The 15,096-nt window shown below is 37.9% G+C and overlaps 1 protein-coding gene across 2 annotated transcripts in view; it reads right to left on the reverse strand.

Moving 5' to 3' along the window:
- The window catches only part of adam12b (ADAM metallopeptidase domain 12b), a 147,899-nt gene extending 133,214 nt beyond the window's left edge, over positions 1-14,685 (reverse strand). For both annotated transcript variants that reach the window (XM_030155523.1, XM_030155522.1), the window contains exon 1: positions 14,201-14,685. In XM_030155523.1, coding sequence (XP_030011383.1) covers positions 14,201-14,315 — 115 coding nt within the window. In that variant the 5' untranslated portion in view covers positions 14,316-14,685. The remainder of the gene's footprint in view (positions 1-14,200) is intronic.
- Positions 14,686-15,096: the final 411 nt, after the last annotated feature.

Genomic DNA, 15,096 nt, shown 5'->3' on the forward strand with positions numbered 1-15,096 from the left:
CCTTTAAAAATACAGAGGTTTATTAATATGTACTGCCATGTTCATTTCTTTCATGTTACAAAATGCCTTCCCACCTCTGTCATTTTTTCCCACAGGTCTGATTTCAGCAGCTTTCCAATAAGTTTAAAAATATAAAAGCGAGGAGACAAAACTGGGCTCTGGAGATGTGACTTTTCAGTCCTTTCTCAACAGCACTGTTGAGAGCAGCTCTTTAATAATGGTGGATCAGGGGATAAGAGGTCTGATTATGGATTTGATAATAGTGAAGATTTAATGTTCAATATCTGCAGTGCAGCAGCTGCAAAACCAGATCCATTTACAGCCTCAGAGGCTCCGCTCAAACACCTCTGCCGGTTGTGCAAGCGCTTGTACAGGACACATCATACACAACCCTGACTAAAAGAAAGAGCTTTTAAAAGAAAGAAAAAGGAAATGAAGCATTACCAGGGTTATATACCAGGACAGAAAGGTCTATTGCTTACAGACAGACATTGTAGTAAATTCTGATCTGCAAAGACAAGACTGAACGTACTGCTTATTGTATAGTATTGCATTTATGCCGCCTTGTCCAATTGACTAATACAGTGTTTTTCAACCTTGGGGTCGGGACCCCACATGAGGTCGCCTGGAATTCAAATGGGGTCACCTGAAATTTCTACTAATTGATAAAAATAAAATAAAAAACTTACTAATAAAAATATATGGTGAGTTGAGAGAGACAACCACAATACATAAAAGACATGACAAACTGTGAAGCTGAAACTGAAGCACTGTGGTTCTGTTTATCTGTCAAATGTTCATTGTGGTCGGTTTCAGATGCTGCAGCTCTTTCATAATTCATAGTTTGAGTTATTGTTTGTTCAGTATTAATTGTCAGCCTTGTAAACCCACGCTGGACTGACTGTACATATTCTGACCAAGGAAAATAAAATGCTCACTTTGCGCAGTAATCTACACCTGGTTTTTCTGCCTCCGTCCATAATAATATACATTATATAGACTAAATGTCGTCTAAAATTAACGTTTATTTGCTACATAGTATAGCAAACTATTACATGATAAAAAAAAATTAATTTTAGCAAAAAAAAAAAAAAAAAAAAAAAGTCTCCGTTTTGAAATTTGCGATGTTAAAATGGGGTCATGAGCCAAAAAAGGTTGGGAACCACTGCACTAATATGTTAGTACTTCAGTAGTATATCTATGAAATAAAAGCCAAGTGGCCTCTGTGTGTGTGTGTGTGTGTGTGTGTGTATGTGGGTCTCGGGATCCACACAAAATCCAGAAAGAGCTGACTGCTGTAGTTTGGCATACTTGTGTATTTTTGGTCAAGGAACAGACTAGTGAAAACGGCAAGTTGATGGGACCAATATTTTGGGAGATATTAGTAATTTTGGAATTCAATAGCCTTACAATCGTGTTGCTATGGCCAGAACACTTTGGCAGTGATTGCTGGACAAATGCGGTACAGCATGCATGAATACACAACAGCATAAAAACTACCATATCTAGAACTTGTGGATCTCCACGGGTCAACACACTAGTGTATATTTAATATTTTATCTTGTAACTTTCGTACAATGCTTACATTTTTCAGTATTTTGTGTGATATTTTTTATAGTCCTTTCTGCACTAATTGTTTTTGTATTTCGTACTAATTTGTTTTTCTATTCTATTCTATTCTATTCTATTCTATTCTATTCTATTCTATTCTATTCAATAAACCAGACCGTGGATGTTATTTATATCCTCCCTACCTCTAAATATTCAAGAAAACAGCATCTAATATGATAATTAATTGTACCTTAATGTGTATTCATGCCATTTTTATTCATTTTTGTCAGTCCAACAGTAATATTTAAAGTTATTTCAATGCTTTCTGCATATATTATGATAAGCTTTAACATGTCATAGTGTATGACAGATCCTTTTGTCTTTACATTTCCTTTGTTTTCCTCTGCTCCTCCAGGTTGACTTATAAAAGAAATCTAAGGATTACACACACTAAAATGTTTTTTTTTTCCTTATCTTTTAGGTCAAAATGAAACAAAGGGGCTCTAGCGCATACTTTAATTCACATTCCTGTATAAATCCAATTACAGATTCTCTATGAAAACACCACTGACCTAAATACAGCGACGGATGCTACACCTACATTGTGCCCATGGAAAAAAAAGATCCCTTAACAAAGAGAATGGTGTATGAAGCAGCTTTGAAACACTATAGAGGCTCTTGAGTACCTTTTAATGAAGTTGTCCCTGGAAGTAAAAATGGCATCTAACTACTATAGCATCGATATGTTGGTGAGTCTTATGAGATTTTTTTTAATGAGCACAACAGTCAGTCTCATTCACACAAAAACTGTATCCTTTACACCACCACTGTTAAGTCTTAGTACTAAACATAGGCTTGAGAATCCATTCATAAACATTCTTCCCTTCAACAATTCATTTATTTGAGTTTATAGTATCAAAGAATTACAGTTCCTCCTGTTGAAAGATGTCTGATGAATCCCTTCTGTAACCACATGAGACCCCAGTACTGAGGCATTTCATGTTCTCACACTAATAAAGCTTGTGCAAAGAAACAAAAAAAGCAAAAAAAAAACAAAAAAAACAGCATTATTTAGGCAGAGCAGCTAAAGCTTCTTGAAGCCTTCGGTACTTTGCAGGATAGGAATTGATGTTTTATGATCAAGACAAGTTAAAAGGCTCTTTCAACTGATAAAATAAGTCGAGTAGAACACATGTACATAGAAGCTTCTTTTTTTCCATACAGGGCAAATGCACAAATCTATTTTTCATTTCTGTTTTTCATCTTGAGCAGCACAGTGAACTCTAGGTTACACTTAGTTTATGTTTTCTGGCAATAAAATGTAAATTACAGTGTACAGGACAAAGCACCAGCTAGAGCTGTAATTTGTTGGACCTAGATATTTTCAAAGACAAACTCTAAACGCCCCCTGTAATATACATTTGTACATATTGGCTTAGAAATCTTAGAAATCAGAGAGGCAGTATTATTTAATTTTAATACATCACTCTGCATAGGTTGTACTTGAACCTTTGACATCAGTTGTTCTGATTTCAGTTCAATGTGTTTTAACGTAAGTCACTCAAGTGTAGGGATGGGAATCAATAAGAATTTAACGATTCCGATCTCTCACTCTGTCAAGTGAAGGAGCAGATCTCAAAATAGCTGTCAATCAAACAGGATCTAGCCTTTTGACTGATCCTCCTATCAGCACGTGGAAGCTCAGCGTCCAGTCCAGCCGAAGTCCACCCACAGCTCCATTCACCCCCAGATGCTGAGCGTCCAGGGGCGGGACAACATCGTGGCATTTATCCAATTACCGTCCAGTTTTGAGGCAATGAAAAAAACTGTTCCACTCAGTCCCATTGAAGTGCATGGATACAGAGTGTCTACGGGCAAATGCACTGACCACAGATCGTATGAGAAAACAGCACAACGGGAATGTATGAGAAGTGAACAACATCGAGTCCATTGATTTGTGATAAAACTGATTCTGAACAAACTTGTCTGTGAGATGAACGTGTTCTTACACATTTGTAGTCAATGATATGTCAACACAACCGTATATATTTGACCATTTAATTTTCATAATTTTAGGGGAAGCTGAGCTTCCCTTGCAGTCTTTGAGAAATCGCCTCTGCCCCACTGTTGTGCACCTAATTTCCTTTCCCCTACCTTCCCAAACTTTTATTTGAGGGGGCAGGACGTTTGTTTCCCACACCAGAACCGCCCTGGTGTTTGCTCTACCACTAGATTCACAAGCATTGCTAAGTAGTGTATCAAATACGTGACATTCCTGTAAATGAATCACATACTGTATAGACAAATGTTTGTGCATATTGGAGGGATTTCACTGTTTTGAAGAAATGGAAGCTTTGACAGTGTTACAAGTGGCCCTGGTGTCATCTGTTTGGACTGTTTCTGCCTCAAAACCATGTTGGCTACTTCTGACCAAAACAATGCAGCGTGCATGTGATGTCATCACGCATGCGCAACGAAGGCGGAATCGATAAGCAGAATCGTTAAGCAGGCAGGCAAACTATTCCAAGGAATCAAGTTACTGGGAACAAGTTCTTAAAAAGAACCAGTTCTCGATTCCCATTCCTACTCAAGTGGCTGAAAAGCTTTAAGAAAGTCAAATTTATGTCATGTTGTGGGAAAAAACAGAAAGTGCTATGTATCTGTTCAGTACATTATTTTTCACTTCAGCATCTCTTTACCATTCACCTTCTTTATGGTGCGCTTTTGGAAATGTTAATAATATATACATGTTTGCTGGCTTTGTACAGTGCAATTTTACTGCAATTTAATAGTAATGGAGGACTTTAAAATGTCATCCATGACATAAGTCTACTTTGGTGTTTCCACGTAATTTGCAAAGGTATTATTCATGCTGCGTCTCAGTACATTAAACATTCTTAGTTTACATTTACTTTCTTTTGTTCTTTTTGAAATGACTCCATTTCACCTCAAAAACACTAAAATAATCGCAGCAGGAAAGTGCTTTAGTTTACATGCTAAGTTTCCAACATGAATCAATAAGAGATGCATTACAGGGAAAGCTAAAGTAAAGTGCTTGTCAGAGAAAGGGAGAAAAAAAAAGGGAGTAAACAAACAGATCCACTCCCAAACCCCTTAAGAGAAGAATTTAAGTGCTTCCTCATTGTCTCTTTTCAACAATCGCTTCTTTTATCAGTTCCCTCCTTGCACACTTTCCCAGTGATGACACACTGAAGTAATTAGAGCTGAGTTTGAGGAGGTGTTAATCCTGGATGCGGGACCCCCCAGATCTACTCTAAACAGATCAGACCAGCCCATTACCGGCCTGACGGGGGAAAACCACGAGGCAGCGGATCACAGTGAAGTGATGGTAATATGAAACTCCTCAGGGTGGGTTAGTGGGATTTGCCTGTGTGTCCCCTTCGCATCCGGTGGGAGCAACAGTGGAAAAGCCAGTTTCTATCCCATCCTCAACAGATTTGGGAATTATTTCCCAGAGCTATGGGGATTTCAGCTTTTGGGGATTTGGGGATTAACAGGAACTTATCACACATGCTGGGTCATCTAAAAGCCAGCCATCAGAGACCAAGAGTCCAACTAATTATAATATTTTGATGTTTATGTAGTCTTAAAAAATAAATACTGATATTTTATTTAACCCATAACAACCCAGTGCTACTTTTTTGTCAGTTCCCAAATGAATTTTTCTCTCTATTTAACATTTCTTAAGTGATTTATCACCATTTATTAAAACATTCTCTGTATTTTGCGTTTTTTTTCCAGTCTATCATGTATTTTTCTATATTTAATTTATTAATCATGTAGATTTTCATAACAGTTCAGATTAAAATTGAGGTTTATTATATCAGAAACTGATAATACTGAAGAAAAAGTGACTTTTTCAGCAAAATATATCATTAACTGAACACAAACCACATGTCTCCATCCACTGTCATTTATGAAACTCCATGGGTTTAACTGGTGAATCAGTGTTGTAGAACAGTGTTTCCCAACCAGTGTGCACATAAATGTACGGTGAGAAATCATCAGGTGTGCCATGGAAGATTATCCAATTTCACCTGATGGGTACTATAAGCGAGCAGCGTGATATACTGTAGATACATACGACTGCACACACCAATGATCCAGTCTACAATAACAGCCTCCTGTTTCCCTTTGCAAAATAAAAGTGAAAGTGAACCGGCCCCGATGTGGTGTTTTCTGTTGATAAAGCCCCCATCACTAGTGATACACAGATTACCTGCGAACCCCAGGTATTGGGCTGGGGCAGGGGGAGATATGCCTCCCATACTATTATACGACAGACCTCAATCCGTAAACCGGGGGGTCCAGCTGAAGGATTGCTGACGAACCTTTCTCAGCTTTCTTGTTCAATGTCGCCCGTGGACCCCCGATGTGCTGCCCCCCCTCCCCCAGGAGAGAGAGACTCAGAGCTATTGAGGAAGAATCGTATGTGTCTTTCTTCAATTCCTGCAAGAATATCAGCTTTGTGTTCAACTAAATAGGCCCAGGTTTCACGCTGAGTACATAAATTGAGACTAGATTTGCATTATAGTTCAACAAATATACTTTTTGAGACATTTTTGTTTGGTGGTGTGCCTTGAGAATTTTTTTAATGTAAAATATGTGCCATGGCTGAAAAAGGTTGGGAAACACTGTTGTAGAAGATGACAGTGTTTCCACGTTCACTACGGAGCCTCTGAACATCCAAATGGGTCATATCTGATGACCATGAAAAGATGACAAACTGTATTTTACACCAATTATTCATTCATATTGATAGGATTAGTGGTTCAGCAGGTATTAAACATTATAGATGAGTAGATGCTTTTGGTCGCCAGTGGCTGTTTGAGTCTTTATGTATTAAAAACAGCATTCATGTTATGCTCGAGCACAATTTTTTAGATGCTGCTGGGAACAAAACGCACAACCAGTCATGCTTGAAAATTAATGAAACCTGTACAACTGTCCCTTTTCACCTATATATGTGACATAAACTGTACCTCAATTCCTAACTAAGCCCAATTAACAAATGAGGTCATTGTACATGCACATATTCTGCTCCGTCCATCACATCTATACAGACGTTAGGGGTCACAATTAGCTTTGCCTCAGAGGCCTTTCTTAATGAAAAAGGACTGACCTTGTATGATTTTTCTATAGCCTCCTTAAAATAGCCTCTTTGCTCTTATCAAAAGCTTCAACACTATAAAGCATAGCTGGACTCCAATCATCAGAGGCTCACAGTAAATTCTCTAACACAAAGGTGCCATGACCTTTCTGTTGTGAAATTACTGATGTAAGGCGGCGACCTAGTGTTTTAGCCCACTATGCAGCTGTGCGAGTCTCATCCAGAATCCAGAACTGTTGCATCACACCACTTTGGTGTTCTGTCCTCACTTTCATCAAAGCACAACTTTCTTGAGAAGAGCGCTTCTTCAAAGAAAAAAAGCAACATACAACAAACTACTGTTCAAAGAATTCACTTTTACACCTTTTTTTGTGTGTATGAACCCAAATATTCTTTATTTCTTTCACTCCACCTCTAGCTTCTTATTCATTTTTAATTTGAAAACCGCCAATTGTGTGTGTGTGTGTGCGTGTGTGTGTGTGTGTGTGTGTGTGTGTGTGTACCGCTCACACCTTCAATATCTGTTCACATTCTGGTTTCTGGAATAGATACAGGCCTAGTCGCTCCATGTTTGAATACATACACCATACATTACTGATTCTGTGATTCATTCCTCCTTTACATACTTTGAGAGCTTTCTTTTCTTCCTCTTTCCTCTTTCCATCGTACAAAAAAAATATTTGGTTTTCACTTCAACAGAAAATCGTCTACCTGAGCTGTGCAGGAAATATGTCATATTCAAACACTGCAGCAAATAATAGGCCTTGGTGACTACCTTTACACTTGTCCTCATGTCACTTTTGGTTCACTGGAAGCTGATGTAAATGAAAATGCACATTCTTCCCCATTACACACACTCTGCTGCTTTCAGATCTCTCAAAGTTTCACTGTATATTTCAACTCTTTCTTTCCCTCTCCCTGTGTCTCGTGGATTTCAGCCGTGACATCTGGAAATGCTCATAGCTTTACTGCACGTATGCACGCTAGTCTCTAAGAGTGTCGCACAGTAGGTCTACATGATATACCGTCACTGCGATGCGTGCGTGTGGATGGTCACATATATATGGCAAACATGCGACAACTTTTTTGTAAGTTTATTAAAAAAGCAAACTGTCACGGTTTTCATTTTGCGACTAATCTATAAGAGAATACAGGCCGATAAAAAATGATTTACTTGAATTGAACTCTTCTTGGATCACAACGAACTTAATAAATGTTAACACGTGAAATAATAACATAAAAGAACATTGCATTTCAGACAACTACACCCACATCCATTTAGTGATGTGAGATTATCTGAACTTGTTTTAAGGCATAAGGTAATATTTGACTTTATTGATCCCACTGTGGGGAGACTGCCAATAAAGAAGCAGCTGCACTGGCCGGGAATCAGAATTCTACCACTGAACCACCAAGGCTTTCACATCATCAAAAAATGACTTGGCAGCAAACTACACTGACCAAACTTCTACTGGTATAAGTGGACTAAATAACAACTTTTAGCACCAAATAATTACAACACAAAGTTATACTCTCAACACTCACCCACTTAAAACCACAGACTATACAGGGTGTATAAAAAAATATACATTTTGAAAAATTACCCCCAGTTCTGTATTTGATCATTTTTGGAATTTTCTTTTATGGACATCAGTAGGTAGAGGACTGGTGGATATTTGTCCAAATTTACAGACCCAGGTTTCATGCATGAGTGAGCAAGGGCAAATTGCGCAATACATGTTAAAACTGGTTTGCGCGAAGTAGCGGTGGGATTTAAATCCAATCAAAGGTCATGGGAGGGGACAATGGGCATCCATCTTGTTTTCCACAAAGTTGCCAGGTTACAGCAATAACACTTTGGCCACTATGTCAATTTCATTTCTTTACCCATGGCAGCTGTTCATTTATTTATTTATTTATTTATTTATTTAAAAGAAACAAACATGAAAACAAAACTAAAAAAAACTAAATAAAACAAAAATAAACATTTAAATGGACAGAATCTATCTTCAAGCACATACAAGTCTGAGTTTTGTATGGTCGAAAAGGAGTAGGAAGAAGTATAAACTTAAAAGTTAATTCAAGTTGTTTAGGCCTGAAAATGTCACTGAGGACAGACCAAGTTAGGGTTAGGGTTAGGTTGCCCCTGTTCACTCATGCATGAAAACATGGATCTGCAAATTTGGACGAATATCCACCAATCCTCTACCTACTGACGTCCATAAAAGAAAATTCCAAAAATTATCAAATGCGGAACTGGGGGTAATTTTTCAAAAGACATAGTTGTTTTTTGGTACACCCTGTATATCGGTATCTGTATATATCAGTTTTGAAGACACCATGTTGGCCCTTTGAAACCAGAAGAGACCATATTCTGACAAAAGAATGGAAAAGCATTGGGTCATGGGTAAGATAATGCTAAATACACGGTGAAACAGTAAACAATACAGATCATCAAAATCTTTAGATGTTCATGTTAGTGTACCGTATTAAAAACAACCACAATCAAGGTCTGTCAGGGAAAAATACATTTTTTTGAATAAAGAGAAGTCCCAATAGTCCCAGTCAAAGCTGCGCCAGATACTAATGTCTTCTATTAAACCGAAAATCTTATTAATGGAGAAACAACACAAAATGGACCATCACAACACTTCCTATAGAGTCCAAGACAAACAAATAAGACCAAAATGACTTCTGTACCTTGAAAGAAGTTTAGTGTCAGTCAAAGGGAGCCTGTTGTTTTAGGAGCTAGCATCTAGTGGCTATCAGGGGTATTGCACTTTATGATGCTTCTGCTATGGCTTCACATTAGAGCTGCGGTCCTTTCACCTCAGATGACATGCATTAGAGAGACTGTTTCACATTCCAAAAAGTCAAATTTCAGCCATTTTTACCCCCTGCCCGAAGGTGTGGCAAGGGTATTGTTTTTGGTTTGGTTTATTTGTTTGTTTATTTGTTTGTTAACACTCTAGCAGCAAAACTATTGGTTGAATTCATACCAAATTGGGTTTATAGATCGCCAATGACCCAGAATAGATGTCACTACATTTTGGGAACAATGCGTCAAAGTTAAAAAAAAATTTTTTAATTTTTAAAATCTTTTTTCCCCCTTTACTTCTAATGGGTGACATTTCAAATGTCTTTAGCAGCAAAACTATGAGGTGGGTTCATACCAAATTTGGCTTCTAGATTGCCAGTCATCCAGATTAGATGTCATTACATTTTGGGAAAAGTATGTTAAAGTTTCAATTTCTTATGAATGTTTTTACATCTTTTTTTCCCCCATTTACTTATGATGGGCAAAAATTTTAAAAGGCTGTAGGAGCAAAACTATTGGTTAATTTCAAACCAAATTGGGTTAATAGATTGCCAGTGACCCAGAATAGATCTCATTACATGTTGGGAACAGTAGGTAAAAGTTAAAATTTTTTTAATGAATTTTTACATTTTTTCCGTTTACTTACAATGAGTAAAACGTGTAAGGGGTGGGGTTTGTTGTGTCTGACACCACTTGTTTAAAATTACTTTGAATTTTCTATACAAAAGTACACTTCAACAAATCACTTCTCATATGATTCATTTTGTCCAAATAATGCAACTCAAGACATTTGTTAAAAAAATGTATTTGTAACAGTAAATATTGCAAAAATACTACATTTACTGTGCAATATTGTGCAGCCCTACACACAGTTGTAGGCCTGTCTTTGCTGTTTATGTCATTTGTTTGTGTTTGTGCATTATGTTGCTGTCTCATAACATCAGCTTATCTATTATATCTGTGATCCCATCATCCTCAGGCTATGCGGCACGTGGGGCACAGGAAGAAGCTAAATCACACTGATGGCTATAATGACCAATGATGCTTAACAGGAGGAGACGTTTCTAACTGCGTCTGTTGCTCCCTTGTGGCCAACAAATCAATGCCAGCTTGTCCTCAAAATGTCAAGTGACAGCTACTCCAAAACCCAGACACACAGGGGTGAGGTTATTTCTTAAATGGCTTTAGCAGTTTTTTTTTTTTTCTTTTTTACAGGTTACGTCGGTGCTCCAAAACACACTGGAGAATAGGTGTGAGTAACATCCCAGGAAACCATGCTGAAAGGTGGGCTCTGCTCCTCAGAGAACAGAGGTAGAGTGTGTCATTCACTACATTTCAGGTCACTCAGGTTGGGTTTTATTCCCTTCTTCGCCAATTTGTTTAGAAAACACAGACATTCTAATCTTTCTAATTAATTCTGTCTGATGCTGAGGCCTGACCAGATGATATCCTCTGTTCTAATCCAGGTCATTTGGTTCTCTCTCTAATTATTTATTGAGTTTTCCTCTTGCCTAGAAAGGATATAGACCCTCAGAAAATCTGTTGATATGCAGAGGAAGAAACAAAGCGAGACACGGAGACAGAAAGACAGAGATTCATCAAACATTTGTAAACACAACTGGCTCAATTCTCTCCTTTTGGGACTTCTTTTATTTTTGCTGTAAAAGTTCAGAAGGTAATTACACTCTGAAGAGGAAAAACACACACATTTAAGAACCCATGAATGGTTTTTCAGAGTAATTAATAGTCCAGACAGTGTTCATAAACATAAACAACTTTTAAAAGATAGAAAACAAATCTTAGTAGTCTACTAAATCGGAATCATCTGAAGTTGACTTTAGACATATTTCAAACATTTTCTTAAGTTTAATTATATTATTATTTATACATAGACTGCTCTCTTGGCTTTAAAGGAAAGTATGTCCATCATGTAGCTTTTAAATCATTTGTGGTATTTTTTTCTTTTGGCCTTTCACCATTTCATTCCAGTTTAATTTAATAGACAATAGGAAAAAATATCTGAATTAGAGACATATCGACGTTTAAACATACACTATGTGGACAAAACTATTGGGACACATCATGACTACAGCTCATAAGATGTTCTGTTTGTGCTGATTTGAGATATAAATCAATATTTCCTTAAAGTTTAATGGGAGATTTTTCTTTCTAAGTGAGATGTGAAGAAAGTAAATGATGAGTTGTGGCAGAAAATTATTATTTACAGTTACAGTGAAAACATATTTTAGAAATTTACAGGTAGAACATTTAAAATCATTCTCATGGATTTAAAAAAAAAAAATCAATGTTGAGAGAAATTAGGTAAAAACCATTTCTGAGGCATTTTGGAAACAAAAATAACAATTTAAATCTAAGAAACTAATGCAATGCAATGATATTTATTGCAATATAAAACTATATTATGACATTTGTTAGTATTATTTTGTAGTCCAGACCCCTGTTAGAAAAGAAATACCTGAATTCAACGTGTCCCAATACTTTTGTCCATATAGTGTATCTTCTTTCTACTCAACAATTAAGCCTATTCTTTCCTTATTTATTTACACTACTATCCCTATAAAATCACATCAGTAATTCTATTATTAACTGATGCATCACTTTGCGTTGTAACATAACTCGAAGGAGCTAATCTCAGCTGAGTGTTGGCACGCTCTGATGTTTTCTGGCATCAGTAACCGGCAGATTTGTTTGATATTTGGAGGTGTGGACCTAGGCTGATTTAGGCTGAGAATCTAATTCATATGGCAGTACTCAGGCAAGCTTTGGGCCAGTGTCAGCCAGCCGTTATCCCAGTTTGGCTGATTCTGGTGGAGTACTCATCATAAATCTGGCTGAAGTCCGGTAACCAGTTGTACCGGATTTAGGCCACCAGTGGGCCAAGCCATTTTGGCTACCTATCCTCTACTTCATAGTTTAGGTCCATCTGGACTCAGAAAGATGGTATATCTGACAGTCTGGTCTTCTAATATCCCCATTATAGCACACTTATGGACTTTTTTTTTTGGCTCTAGGAAAACCTCAATGTTTCAGGACGACCATTAGCACTCCACACCATGACTAAGGCATTGTGCAGAGAGCCAGTGACAAATATTTCAGAGAAGCTACAGTCAATAATGTGCGAACATCAAAGAGGTGCTGCTGCCCTATTTCAATGCACACACTAACCATAAAACTATTTTTTACCCTCTGCATTCATTCACACATCAGCAAACCCTCTGGATGAGAGCTTTAATGACCCCACACTGAGATGATGTGTGCAGTAAACATCTCCTGAACTACATCTTTTTGCCTTTCTGCCAGCGCAAGGGGAGCTGTATAATTTGTACTATTAATGATGCACCCCTGTGTGTTAAGTTTGTTTGCACCAAATTACTAACAATGAGGAGAATGTGCATTTTTAACACAATGTGCAGACCCTCTAATGTTTGGTGACATTATTAAGACAACTCAAAAAGACAATTAGAGCTACAGATAGCAATAATTCTTATTATCAGAATCAGATTTATGGGCCAAGTATGTGCACACATGCATGGAATTTAGCTTCATTTTTCCTTAGCTCAAGACATACAATTTCAACATAAACCCAAACCTAATATAAACAAACATTCGACTAGAGACAAGGACAACAATGGGTTGGAATAGTTAAGATAAATATGAACAGATGTGTCTATTAAAATATATGTTTATGTATATATTATTTACAGTGAGGATTTATATTGCAAATTTTCAGTTAATCTGCCAATTATTTTCCCAATTGATCATTTGGTTTATAAAATGTCGATAATGTTTCTTAATGTTTTCTTGGAGGGCTTCACTTTGCCTGACCTGCAGAGCAAAACCTGTTTCTGAATTCACTTTTAAAGGGGACAAAATAATTTGCATGAACATAATACTTTAACTAATAAAAATCTGCTTATATCTAACTATGAAATATATAGTTTTAGCTCTGTCGAAGTACATCCGAGTCACTTGCATCACCTGAAATGAGATTATTTACTTAACAGAATCAAATCTCACATCATCCTCTTTGTCAAAATGAACAAACTCAGTGTTAAGATGCGTTTCCAGACCCTGTGTGTTTGCGTCTGTATCTTTTTGATATTTGTTCCTACACACAGTCAGACAGCATTAACACTCAGACATTTGTATCCTGGCACGTGCCCTGTCCCACAAACACGCTACCCTCTTATCACAGCTTATTTGTTCAACAGATTAAATTTAGCAGCTGAGTTTAAAAAAAAACAAAAAACATCCTGTGTGGTTCAGGTTTTACAAGCAGAAGATGAAGCCGTATCCTTGTGGATGTTAAACTCATCAATCCATCAGACAGCAGTCAGACTTCCCTTTATTGTTTCATCTGAGCAGCAAGATGAATCTATAACAAGCTCTTTTTCCTTCCTTCAGCCCCAAGTACAAGGCATAAAATGACAGAGAAATGCCAAAAGTAAACATATTATTAGGATTTAAGATGATAAAAATGATCAATATGTTAATGGAAAATTAAAATAAATAGATTATTCTCAACTGTGAGGCTGTGTAGATATCTATGTATAAAATGAATCTGATTTCAGTCCACTTTGGGAACATTTTAGACCCATTCTGTGGCTCAAACATCTCAGCATCACCCTCTCAAAATAAATGACTGACTCTGAAAATGACAACACATTGCATACTCTTACCTTCTTGCGTGTTGTAAACTGTATTGTCAGCATTTTCTGCTGCCGTGGACAGGCACAAGAGGAGATCGAAAAGCAGAAAAGCAAAGTTCTCCCTCCGCCGCCGCCAGCTCCTCATGATGCCCGGGTTGAGGTGGGGTGAACCCGGCGTCAACGCTCCGGTCAGACCGCGTTATGTTGGCACCAGGACGCAGACACTACACCCAGGTGACAGGTTGAAAGCAAAGGGGGACAAAATCTGCACACAGGACTGGAAAGGATAGGAAAACAGAAGTGGGTGGGTAGGTGGGGGGAGTGAAAAGCTTCTCCACCAGACTCCAACGAGATGCGGCAGGCTGTCACTCCAACAGGGAAGCTGTCAAAAAGTTTTCGCCGTTTGACGCACAAGTGTCTGGGGGGAAATACATGTGTTGGCTGGAGGTTTCAGGGTGGAGGTGTTGTTTAAGTCATAGAAGCTGCGGGGAGGAACAGAAAGCACACACTGAAGGGATGTTGGGGAATAGTGAAGCGGAGTTGCCATCCCCTCGCACCGGAGCAGCTCCACTTTGCCATGTGCGCTACGCAGTGCGCATGGTCCTAGTGCAGGGCGCATCCAAAACCAAAACCAAAACCATCAGCACCGAGGATCCTGGTTTGTTGATGGACCACGGGGGACCCACGCAATTTAAAAATGTCAGATGGGTTAAATAAACCACATATCAAAAATAAATACAGCAAGCCTGTTTTTTGTAGATCTGTTGTATTTTAAAGGTGTAATACCACCTACAGCCACTGGGGGTCACTCCCAAAGAATTATGTTAAACTTTTTCTCTAGAAATACCAAGACCAGGGGTGTCAAACTCATTTTAGTTCAGGGGCCACATTCTGCCCACTTTCATCTCCAGTGGGCTGGACCAGGA

The sequence above is a fragment of the Sphaeramia orbicularis genome, chromosome 15 (assembly GCF_902148855.1).
Source record: "Sphaeramia orbicularis chromosome 15, fSphaOr1.1, whole genome shotgun sequence".
NCBI lineage: Eukaryota > Metazoa > Chordata > Actinopteri > Kurtiformes > Apogonidae > Sphaeramia > Sphaeramia orbicularis.